At 30.4% G+C, this 13505-nt stretch overlaps 1 protein-coding gene across 3 annotated transcripts in view; it reads right to left on the reverse strand.

Moving 5' to 3' along the window:
• LOC107443797 (glutamate-gated chloride channel) overlaps positions 1 to 13505 on the reverse strand; it is an 85034-nt gene that overhangs the window by 33027 nt on the left and 38502 nt on the right. For all 3 annotated transcript variants that reach the window (XM_071188200.1, XM_043040925.2, XM_043040924.2), the window contains one exon: positions 2575 to 2660. In XM_071188200.1, the coding sequence (XP_071044301.1) occupies positions 2575 to 2660 (86 nt within the window). The remainder of the gene's footprint in view (positions 1 to 2574; positions 2661 to 13505) is intronic.

A 13505-nucleotide genomic window follows, 5' to 3' on the forward strand; every position in this document is an offset into this window, starting at 1 on the left:
ATACTTTGCTTTCTCGTTCTTTTTCTTTTTTATTTCAGGTAACTGTGTCTGGTAGCTATTCTGATGAAAATGAGGACATTTTGTTGTCAGGATCGCCGATTGATGTAGGTTTCAATACCATAGTGTAACAACTGCGAACATTGCGTCATCCACCATCTTGTAATATTAAAGGAAGTTGCATCATCCTCTTGACATTGAGAGGCGCCAGCCAGACCAGAAGGGGAAGTCCCGAAGGGAAACTCCCGAATTTATAATTAACTCTTACTTTATACCATAGAACAATCTAATTCTTAGTCACATGCATTCCGGAGACCACTGCGAGAAGGCAGCTCTCACGAGACATGTCAATAACGTTTACTGTTATATCCTTCCATCCTTTCATTTCTATTAAATTGTTATGTTGTTATATTATCGTCATTATTTACTCCTATGCTGCACTATCTCCCACACACACACACATATATATATATATATATATATTTAACCAACCTTTGATGATTGTAAATTGCCTTTTTTATAACTAAATTTTTTTTCTTTATTTTTTGTTCATTTTGTTCCTTATTTTTTAAAGAAATATTTCTTTGTAATTCAAATGAGAACCAAGAACTGAATTTAAACAATATAGTCTTCTAATGGCACTATATCTGAAAGCTTTCGTTGCTGCTTTTTGTGATATGTTACCAGTTTTGGCATCACTGTGAACTGATCGCAATACACGGTTCCCAGTAGATCACTGAAGAAAAGCATCACCGGTTGCGATCAGTGTGTGGGTGGGTATCCATTTTGATCAAATTGCGAAGGGACCGAGGGTGTATGGATTCGGTTCTAGTTAAACTGTTCTACCGTAAAGTACTCAACTTCGTGCGCCGTTCATAGAGCTATGAAAGTGAGGGAGTCATTTCATCTGCAAAGAATCAAAATTGCGATGGCATGACTTCAAATCATCCTCAGGAATGTTTTCCAGATCATTACCAATAGCCCATTCTGCAGCTCTAGTGCGACGTTAACAAAATATTATTACTGATACAGTTAAAAATTTTGATGCAGTTTTGAAACATTATTCCATAGAGAGAAAATTATGCTCCTGTAGTTGCTCTAAAATGTTGAAATTACCTTAGTTTTGAACTTAAATGTCGTTATAGCATTGCTTAAGAATTAAATCACTTCGCCACATTTTTTTTATTCATTTAAAAGCAGTTACTTTTTTATTCAACGCAAAAAAAGATGAAAATCGTCTGTCAAAAGCATACGTTACAGTATAATATCCAACAGATAAATGAAATTCGTGTGCCTAATTTTAGGGAGACCAAAATGGATATACCATAGGCTAATTAAGAATTCTGGCTCTTTGCAAACAAACGATTTTAATTTAGCAGGATAATTGGAAAAACTTGCAGTAAAACCACCTTAGACTTTTTAAGCTCATTGCAGTGAGTTCAGATACTTTTAGCATACTAAGGATATTTATCATGAATTGCTCAATTCGTCTGATCCACTATACTTTTATACTTCAGACATCAGCATAATTTAAGGCTTATTACTATTTTTATAAAAAGTAATTATGTGTGAAAACTGTTATTTACATAAAATTTTTTGTTTGAAGTATTATATTATTGTACGCAGTAGATTTGTAAAAATCAAGGAGTGATTGTTCATGATGTAGAAATACATTAATGTTTTTTTTTTAAAAAACTATTATTTTTCTTAAAAATTATTTTCCACATTAACTACATCCTTTTATCGGTTGATTTCAAGCATTATTTACTAAAAATAAAAATTCATGCATTTAAGAGTTAAATATTTCTGAATCCTTGGGTTTGAAAGTTTTATCATTGTATATAGTTTTAGTCAAAGTTGGGAATATTTATTTGATTTTAAGACTATAATCAAATATAATAAACTGTCATATAAATAAAAATGCAAGAGAAATTTATTTTTGTCCCTAAATGCACCAAATATAACTTATTTTTAAAAGAAACTCCGAAAGCGCTATAATTAGAAGCTGGCGAATTGTAGGTGTGATGTTTATTATTGTTTTTTACTATCCCATAAAAAGTTTTGAAGATAGCATAAAAATAGGACATTAATAAGAGATTCTTGCTGAGTGATATGAAATATTTTAGCGAGAAATTTTTTTTTTAGCTATTACTTTGTATTTAATATATTTTTATATGTGTACCAATTTTTATTACTAGAGAGAATTAAAAGAAGTAAATAAAAAGGGAGGAATATGAATATTTAATAAATAAAAAAATACTACATACTTCGTCTCTGTGAATTGAAACATAAGTTTATTTTTCTTAATTATAATTATAACAGTAGATAGAAATAAAATTAAATAAATTATAGATACTTATTGCGCATATAATATTTTAATGGCATTGAAAATAATTAGTGGCAAATTTCGCAGTCATTGTTTTGCATAAAATATAAATCTAAAATAATAAACATGCATATAAGCTAAATACTTCATATATACAACGATAAAAAAAAGAAAATCAAAGCATGAAAGCATTTTTAGCCAACAATAAGGAACTAAAATTCTTGCATGATCTTTACAATATTGAAACTTACTTTGAGGTGGTCGTACTCTCCTGTCGTATTTAGAATTTAATAAAAGAGCATCTAAGATTTCTTTATCACTTTCATCATGGGAAAACCTACAGCAAAATAATTTAAAATCTAAGAAACTATATTTTAAAGTAGTAAAACATTAAACATGAAAAGTTAGGCAATTTTTTTACAACGTTACTTCAATGAGCAAACATTTTATAAGAAATACAACAATTAACGTGGAGTAAGAAATTTTGGTAAAATTTGAGGTACAGTGAAATTTCTGGTGAAAAAAACAACATAAATCTGGTTATTAAAACCAGAATGTACGGTATTTGAAGCATTCATTTGGAAATTTTTACATTCATGCAATGATGGCTTACTGGAAAATTTGGTTTTCAAAATTATAGTTTTTGTTACCACACTTTCAGCAAAAAATACAAAACGTAAAAGTATATTTGACTGAATTAATTGGTTTTATGCCATGTTCTTAGGTAGCATGATAAAATTACCAAATTGATAAAACGTGATAAAACAACAACAAATTACTTTTAAACAGTGGATTAAAATTTGTTACAATTTTTTACACTGAGAAAAAAGTAAAGTCAAAACCACCAGAAAATGGTTAAATTTATAGTGTTTCTGGCTCTATGGGACGACCGAAAAGCTTGGCGATTTTTACCGAAGCCATTTTGTAATGATTTTGGTAAAGTTAACAATAAAATATGGCCTTATAATTTGTGATAAAGTTTGGTAAAATTTGGTAATTTTACCATGATACCTTAGAGCATAGCATAAATAATTTTATTTAGCTAAATTTACTTTTCAGTTTTGTAATTTTTACTAAATATGTAGTAATGAGAACTATGATTTTGAAAACCAGAATTTCCAGTAAACTATTACGGTATGAACGGAAAACTCCAAACAAATGGTTTAAATGCTGTATATTTTGGTTTTATTAACCAGAATTATGTTGCTGTTTTTCTTAACCAGAAATGACATTACCATGCAGTATCAAAATTTTATCAGAATTTATTCTCTGTAATAAGAGTTAATTTTGATTTTGCTAAATAATTCGATTGTGTATACATTACGAACTTATCAGCTTAAAATATAAAACATATTTTTCTTCTCTATTGATTTTATTGTTTTAATTCCTCGAAACACTAAATAGTACACGTTTTTAAATTATCACTATGAAAAATTAAAATTTTTATAACATTATTTAGAGTTGTAGTCTTGTTTTTATTGTATTTGATCCAAGTCCTATTTTCAAATTAATTGTATTACTATTTCAACAAAATTGTATGTTTTTGAATTATTTAGGTTAAAAGAACAACAACTGTTCTTTGTCTATTCAAACTAAGAATAAATTTACACGCAAAGGTTTTCAAAACCAAATGCAATTGCTTTTAGCCAAATTTATTTCCTTCATCGTAAATTGGCTTGTGCCAGAAAAAGAAATTTCGCTAACGTATTTTCCTAGCTTTTCTGATTTTATTGGGGAAGTGCCTTGATTAAGCTTCCTGATTTTAACTCTCCAGTTCTTTTTACTTTACTTGTTTTATTATTTTTTGCTGCAAATATAAAAAGCAAATATAAAAAGACTGCTAGATAAACTTAGTTGTATTTGTTTCGAAATATTTTTCTGTGTCTACAACTATTTTAACTATAATAAAACAAAATTTCTTTTGATGAAAATTCTTTTGATATTAAGTGTTTTAAACTAATAGAGATATCTAAAGAAAGTTAGTATTTAAAATTAAGAGCTATTGTTTATGAAATTAAGAAAAAAAAACCGTTTACTGAAAACTAAGAAAAACTGATAAAACTTACGAGTAAGGAGTATATCATATGATTTACATAATTTATATTTTAATTTATACTATATGAACTACACTATACAGAAACTATAAAAATTACTATACAGAAACTATACATAAAATATAAAGAAAAAAATTCTGTTAAAATTGCGTACTGCATGATAAAGAAATTTCTGCTAAAAAAAACAACAGCCTAATTTTGTTTATAAAACCAAAATATGCGATATTTAAACCATTCACGCGATAATGGTTTCATTTTATATTTTAGCGGTTCCTCGGAAATTCTAATTTACAAATTATAGTTCTTATTACGACAAATTTAGTAAAAATATAAAACTAAAAGTTAAATTTAACCAAATTATTGATTTTCATGATATGATAAAATTACCAAATTTTACCACATTAACACCAAAATGTATTGTTATAAAACCATATTTTATTGTTAATTTTACCAAAAGTTATTCCCAAAGCGCTTCAATAAAAATTACAGTGTTTTTCGGTGTTCTAATTGAGCCACACATAGTAAATTTTATCATATTCTGATAGTGATCATATTTTTTTTCTCAATGTAGAGTACTTTTTGAGGGTGAAACTTTAACAATAAACATAATTTTTTTTAGTACAAAAAAAAGTAAAAATTTCTTCAAAACTTTTAATGATAAACTGCATGGTTTTGGTACTGATAGCTTCAATTGAGAAAAAAAATCAAAAACTTTTATATTTTAAAGTCAAGGGAATAATTTCTACCATGCTATTAATCGATCAAAGTAATTTAAATTGTTAATTAAATCTACACACAGAACTATCATTAAATTTTGCATGGGGACCTTGTTCACTGCAACATTTATGCCTATATTATTTAAATTATTACATTTCTTTCAAAAAAAATTCTTTCTAAGAACGAATAAATTAAATATTTTTTAAATTTTTTATTTCCAAATTTATTCTATCACTTAAGTTCTTTTTCATGATACATCAGGGGAGGGACTCATAATGTAGAAATGAGAAATGTTGTATTTTAGGGTCAAGCATAAATAATCGGGAAAAATGTTTTAATGCATTTCAGTTTCTAATTCATGGTTTTGACTTTAAGGATAGTTTTCTTGAGAGTGGTTCTTAAAAATGCTAGATCCACTGAATTAGAAACCCATGTTTTGGTTACTACTTATACATTTCAAATAGAAAAGACGTTCTTCGAATTTTCAATTCCAAAAATAATTTTAAAAAATGTAAAAAAAATTCATTTGTATATTAGTGTCATGGTGTCCTCTAGAGTCCTAGAAATGTGAGCTTTTTGGAAATTCTTGCTAGGACCACGCTAGACTATGACAATGTCTATGAGTTTTAAATAAATAAATAATCCCTCCTTCATCGCTATTTCCACTGTTAGAATTCTCATTCCAAATTCACGGTAAAATTAACCATAGTCCATCTAATTAACCATAAAGTTTATGGTTAAAAGCGTTTTCTTCCTTTACGTTTATAAACTATACCATTTGGATCAAAAATCGCAAAAACAAAACTCTGTAGTAATTCTAACCATTTACAACTATAGATGTTTTCAAAACCATAAAAATGAAATTTAACTATACGTTGGAGTTACATTACGCTAGATTTTTCATTACGTAATGGATATTAAAATTAGGTTGAGGTGTGTTTTGTCAAGTGAATGTGGCTTAATGCTCTTATCTAGTGGTACAATCCATCGTGAGAAATTCTATTAAGCAGCTCTGTGGTGTTGCCATCCATGCGTAAATGAGAGTTAGTTTCGTATTCCAATAGTTTAGTTATCCTAGGGTCACCAATTCGAGGTCAAGCATGGAGGAAATATTGTGGTGTCAATGCTGAGATTTGAACCCCCGTTCAACTGGTCACAAGCATGTCAGATCATCCATTTTGGCTAAAGTATATTCAAAGCTGTAAGGAACTAAGTGGCTTCATAAGATGTTCATCACACATCTTAAATATTATAAGACACCCGCTATTGTCTTGGCATCCGATGATAGAAAATAAAAATATGAATTTTTAATCCTTATCACATGATTTAGCTCTCAGTGTTTGAAGAAATTTCGCTCAATTCTCATTGGCTGTGGGTAACATTGGTTGGTGAGGATAAAATTCTGGTTGTTTAACCGTAGTAGGAGAAAACAGTCAATAAACGATTTTTCTTACACTTAACAGTTTAAATACCATCTTTTTTATGTTTATTTGACAGCTTTGGCTGAATATCGTAAAATAACAAATTGTTATTTAACCATTTTTTTCGAGAAATCTCTAACAGTGTATCTCAACGGTCAAACCGAGGGTAGTTTTTTTTTTTTCAAATTGGTATTTTTTATTGTACTTGCTTTTATAAACTTTTCTATATTTTATAAACAACAAACTTTTTAAATATTATTTAATTAATATAATTAATTTTATAAATGTTATATTAAATTTAGTTATAATTACTTGGCTCAGAGCGATTGTAAATGAATTGAAAACAATAGAAAAGACACGAAGCGAAGCAAAATATCTTGCCACAAATAGAGTGAGATAGAAAACTATAGATAGAAGCCCTATGCTCCAATTCGAAGTGAAAAGGAATATGTATCTATGTATAAAATTATAAATATAGAATTAAATTAATGTTGCTAAATTTCGTAATATTTGAATTTAGAATTTTGCTTCAGTAGCATTCCTTTTCTTTAACTATACTTACCAATTCTATTTATCGAAACGCTATAAATAAAAATTATTTAATGATAGAATAATAAAAACGAATATAGAGATGTTTTTGAGAGTGATTTCTGAATTTAAAAATAATGAATTAGTTCATCTCCCAGATAAAAAAGGTTTTATAGCTACTTTTTATGCTTTTAAAACTAAGCAAGTGTTTTGGTGCTGAAAACTTCACTACATTATTTATTTAAACAGTGCTTGCAATTTCTTGGTAGATATTTTAGTGCAGTAAAGATTCTATTGTGCGTGACGAGAACTATTCAAATACATTTTTAACACTGTTCAAAGATTCCATAATTTTTCAACTAGATTCAAAAACAAACGAGTTAAGTTTTATCAGATGGGGACAGATCCAACAAATACAATGGGTGGGGCATTTGCTTTCAGTAAATCTGTGTCGAGCTTTTGTTAAATATTTAAGCACTACCTTTTTTTTGATTTAGCTTCGAAAATTAAAAATAAAAATAAATCTGTCTTTACCTAAATGTTGGGTAAACGTGAATCAACAAAGGGAGATCTTAAGGTTTTATGTTACGGTTTTCAAACTATCTATGAAATTACATAATAGATATACAGGATGTACCCTAAAGAACACCCTTTATGCATATTTTAAAAATCCATGTAAAGATAATGGCTAAAGAGCACACATACGCTCTCAGAAATGAAACTCTCACTTTTGACGATTCAGCAATCTTTCAGCTGTATTTCGATAATTTTGAGGTCCCGCAATGGACTAATTGTTAAGACACGGTTCGCAGCAAATCACCGACGTCAAGTATCACTGGTTGCGATCAGTGTGCGGGTGGGCGACCGCTTGGATTAGTCTGCGTAGGGACCGAGGGTGTGAGGTATTAGTCCTCGTTAAACTGTTCTACCGTAAAGTGCTCGACTTCGCGTGCGGATGGTCGGATTACCGAAGCGGTAGGGGGGACATCCCCTCTGCAGAGGATGAAAATTGTGATGGCATGTCTTCGGATCATCCTCAGAGATGTTTCCCAGACCGTCACCAATAGCCCATTGTGTAACTCTAGTGCGACGTAAATGAACTACAACAACAACAACAAATCGATAAATTTGAGAATCATTTCACGCAGGGGATTGAGTGTTCGCCATCCGATGAGGTGAATCGAGTTCCAATCCCAGCGATGACTGACGGATTCGAGTTCCACAACTGGCTTGCACTGAACACAGTGCAGACGTAAAATATCCTCAGTGGTAGACGAATAATGGGTTAGATTCCTCTTGCCGTTAGGCTAACCGTGGGAGGTTTTCGTGGTTTTCCTCTCCATGCAACACAAATGCGAGTTAGTTTCATAAAAAAATCCTCCACGAAGGTAAATTTTTCCTAATACTTGATCCAGGAGTTCCTTTGTCTTCTGGATTATGTTCAAAATCACAAGGCTACGGAGTTGAACATTAGAAGTCGTAAACCCAAAATTGAGTCGGCTGTTTAACGATACGGTTATAAAATAAAATCATTTCACCAATAAATTAAGTGATTTGCGACGAAAAACGAGCTCTCAGATATATGACTAAAATGTTTCCTCAATTCGGAAACTCATGTCGGAGATTGCTAAGTAGAATGAAGACTAGACAAACGAAGCTAAAATGAAGGAATATTTCTTAACTTTTAACGAAATTTATTCATTGAAGAAGTGGCGATAATTATTTCTAATAGACACTAAATTGAAATGTTTACTCAGAGCATGTATCGGGTAACGGCTTCGTCAAACACAAAGAAATTTTAGTGAAATTTTTTGCAGTGCATGGTCGCAAACTCATCCTAGGGCAGTGTCGGAGATTGTTAAGTAGAATGAAGACTAGATAAGCGGAACTAAAATGAAGGAATATTTCTTTACTTTTAGCGAAATATGTTCTTTGAAGAAGTGACGATACTTATTTCGTCACTAAATAGAAATGTTCACTCAAAGTATATATCAGGTAACAGTTTCGTCAAACACAAAGAAATTTTCGTAAATATTTTTGCAATGCATGGTCGCAAGCTCATCCTAGTGCAGTGTCGGAGATTGCTAAGTAGAAAGAAGACTAGACAAACGAAACTAAAATGAAGGAATATTTCTTTACTTTTAACGCAATTTGTTCTTTGAAGAGGTGACGATAATTATTTCGTCACTAAATCGAAATGTTCACTCAAAGCATATATCAGGCAACGGCTTCGTCAAACACAAAGAAATTTTCGTAAAACTTTTTGCAGTGCATGGTCGCAAATTAATGTTTAAGCGGAAAGGAAATAAAAACGTTTTTGAATACCTTCAAATCAGTAGTAAGAAAGGTGGTATGAAAAATTCAAATCAGTTTTGAAACTTTAAGACTATTCTAATTATTGCCTTACAATCCCCCTTTGGTTTCTCCAACAGTCACGCTGGTTTTGGTATATCATTTACAATTATCATTATTATATCATTAAATTAAATTTAAATCCATTATTATTTCTGAGAGTCTTTATTAAACAATGCAATTATTAGAAGGTTGTAAAGTTTTTTTTAAGAATATCACATATTTCTCTTTTCTAAGAAAGTCCACAAAAATACAGAGGAATAGGAAATTAGTATAATAAAGTTTAATAAAGATAAAGCCTTCTACTTTACAATGCATGAGGACAAAGCGTCACGGCTTTATCTTTAAACCATCCATTACTTTTCTCTAAATGAATTATTTTCTTACTCTTCTCATGACTTGATGAAAATAGGACGAAAATTTTAGATACACAAAAAAATTAGGCGTGGTTGTTATAAAAGTTTTTATTCCTGTTAATAAATCATTAGATTGTGCGGTTGGTCGATTATATCTGGCTTACAACTTTATCTTGCTTTCAAGTATGAAAAATTCTTTAGGAAAATATTGTTTATTTTTTTAGTAGGGAAAAGACTCCTGTTAAGATATACTCTTTTAGAAATTAAGATGGGAAAATAACAATTATTACTATGTTCAGTATTGTTCTATCTAGCCTACAGTGTGTATTTTGTATTCAATATACATTATTTACAAATAAAAATATTTCAATTTGAGCAAAAGTTATAGCAAGCAATTCACCGGAAAAGGATTTACTAATATCTCCCATTTAGAATGTACACTGTAAAAAATTCTGGATCAAATTACGGTAAAAAGTACCGGCACTCAGGGTGTCGGTACTTTTTACCAGAACAATAAATCTTTTATACCGTAATTTTTACAGTAATAATTACTGTAAGATCACTAAATCACTCTAATTAAATAAATATTCCTTTAATTTTATATTTTATAACGTAGTTGAACAGTCAACCCAATTTTTGGGTTTATGACTAATGTTCAAGTCCGTAGCCTTGTAATTTTGAACCCTATGCAGAAGACAAGGGAATTCCTGGATCAAGTATTGGGAGAAATTCGCCTTTGAGGAGGACTTTAAAATGGTGCCAACCCGCAAAGACCACGAGAACCTACCACGGTTAGCCTGACGGCAAGGAGACTCTAACCCATGATCCGTCTACCACTGAGGATATTTCACGTCAGCACTGTGGTCGGTGCAAGCTGGATGCGGAATTTGTATCGACCAGCCATAGACGGGATTAGATCCCGGTTCGCCTCATTGGAAGGAGAACGCTGTATCTCCTGAGTCATCACAGCTCAAATAAATATTACTGTAAAAATTACGGTACAAAATTTTACGGTATAAATGGATTCTACAGTAAAATTGATTTTTCAGTGAAATGGATTTTACAGATGGTGCACCCAAGTTGCCGATACATCATAACGCAATTTGATTCGGAATTTTTACATAAAAATTCTTTTTCTTTTAAATTTTGCTTTTAAATTTGAAAATCTTGGTCACTAAATCACTTCTTTTTCCCGAATGGAACTTAATATTAACAATTTTACAATCCTTAGCTAAACCTTTTGCTCTCCAATCATCTTACATTTAATCAAATATTGAGCTGTTGTGAACAAAAGAGCCTCAAAAATCAACAAAAATAGAACCTTTTGCTCTCCAATCATCTTACATTTAATCAAATATTGAGCTGTTGTGAACAAAAGAGCTTCAAAAATCAACAAAAATAGAACCTTTTGCTCTCCAATCATCTTACATTTAATCAAATATTGAGCTGTTGTGAACAAAAGAGCTTCAAAAATCAACAAAAATAGATATTTATGTAAGATGTCCTTTGAATGAGATCGTTCCATAATTTATCGAAATTTATTTAATGAAATTAAATGATGTGGTGACCAAATTCTTAAACATTTTAATACATACTTTAAAACTAATATTTTAAATTATTATAATTCCATAGTTCATCCTTGCTATGCTATAAAATTTTATAAAAATATATTTTTTATTTTTAATAGTTGTTCGATTATACATCAATGTGCGTAAATAAATCTATAAAAAAGCGAAAGATCACAAGAAAATTAGCGTGTTTTCAAGATTTTCAATGACATTTTCAAGAAAGGGTAGTTTTATTTAACTAGGCACAAAATATCTCTTACAATATATACTATTCTCCTTTTGTTTCGATGAGAAAAAACTCACCAAATATTGATTTCCTTAAATAAACATAGCTTGAAAAGAAACATACTTACAATAACTTACACACATTTTTGAGGATGAGAAGTATATATTGACTTTTTGTTCCATTATGAAAATATCTCTTTACAGAATTATTGATTTTTCCAATTGAAGAACTTTTATTTTCCTTTTTGGTTAATTTGACCAGTTAAATTTTTAAGGCAGAAAACAAAGCAATGCATAATTCTGCTTTTCTTTAGACTTGGGATAAATTTCGCATTACTTGTTTTTTGCTATTTCCTACTATTTATACTAAGTACTCTTCTTAGTTTACATGCTAAGTACGTTCGGTTTGAAAATTATTTAAATGACAGTAACAAATCTGTCTGAGAAAATAATACGGTAACAATAAAATGTCAGGTAGAAATGCCTTTGTTAAAAGGTTTTGTTACTTAGTCTCAATTTTTTTGGTAACCATACAGAAACAACAAGCAGTAATGGAATATTAGAAAAGTATCTGAATGAACAATAGCTGATTAGACAAAGACACAAAATAAACATATATTTGTAACTCTATTTTTATAACATTTATGTAATACAATCACTTTAATATATTATATTCTGATAGCATTTGTTATCCTTTAATATGTTAAGCATTAAATATTTCCTAAAATTTTAATATCATTTAACTCTTAAATTTATATTTTAGTCTTCACTTAATAAGTGTAATCTTCAAGGATTTTTCTCTTAAAAGAATTTGTAATGGAAACCACTACTCTCATTCGCTTGCTAAATATTTATTAATAGATTGTACAACAAGCCGGCCAGGTGGCCGAGTGGTCAGCGTGCCTGACTGTGAAGCCAATGGTTGCGGGTTCGAATCCCGCTCAGGGCATGGATGCTTCTTTCTGTGTGTGTTCTCTATTGTGAGATGTGTGAATCTGGTCCACCCTATAAACGGGTATGTGGTAGTGTGGCGTGGGTAATGTTGCTCGCCTCCGTGATTTAGGTTCACAGGTGCCCACTGGGTAACGTTAAATGAGAAACACCTCCGGCATCTTCCTAGGCGAAGAACGTAAGTTCAGTGCCTGCCGTTAAAAAAAAGAAAAAAAAAAAAAGATTGTACAACAAGCATTCGGGACCAGATTTACCTTGATTATGCGTCATTTAATAATTATCCGTGGAGTTTTATCGTTAGCGATATAATTGAATTATTTAATTTTCAGTCTTTTAGTAGTTATTTTTATTAATAGACAAATAGCGGCCAACACTGCAAAAAAATTTGGATCAAACTGTGGTAAAAAAATGCTGACACCCTGAGTGCTAAGATCCATTTTACCATAAAATTCATTTTGTACCGTACCGTACACCAAGACTTATTTTCACAAAAATTGCATCGTTAAAAATTACGGTAAAAAGTACCAGCACTCAAGGTGCTGGTATTTTTACCGTAAAATCCATTTTCATCATAATATTTTAAGGAACAAAAATTTGATATGCCGCCATTTTTACAGCAATATTTATTGTAGAATCACTGAAACATGGAAGTTAAATAATTAGTAATGTAAAATATACTGTATAAAATTTTACGGTCGTAATATGGATTTTGCAGTAAAATTAATTTTACGGATGACAACACTAGAGTGCTGGCACTTTTTACCGTAATTTGATGCGGATTTTTTTTGCTGTGTACTCTATATAATCAGTTATTAATATACTCAATATCAGCAGTTATTTACTCCATAACAGTCCCATGGAGGATTGATCGTAAAGACACGGTTTCCTGTTGAACACAGAAATCAGCGGGTGGGTAAGAGCTATGATCAGCTCTCGGATGAACCAAGGTTGCACAGTATCGGCCCTCGTTAAACTGTTCTACCGTAAAATGCTCGATTTCGGATGCATGT

Source organism: Parasteatoda tepidariorum, chromosome X2, assembly GCF_043381705.1.
Source record: "Parasteatoda tepidariorum isolate YZ-2023 chromosome X2, CAS_Ptep_4.0, whole genome shotgun sequence".
In the NCBI taxonomy this organism is placed as follows: Eukaryota; Metazoa; Arthropoda; class Arachnida; order Araneae; family Theridiidae; genus Parasteatoda; species Parasteatoda tepidariorum.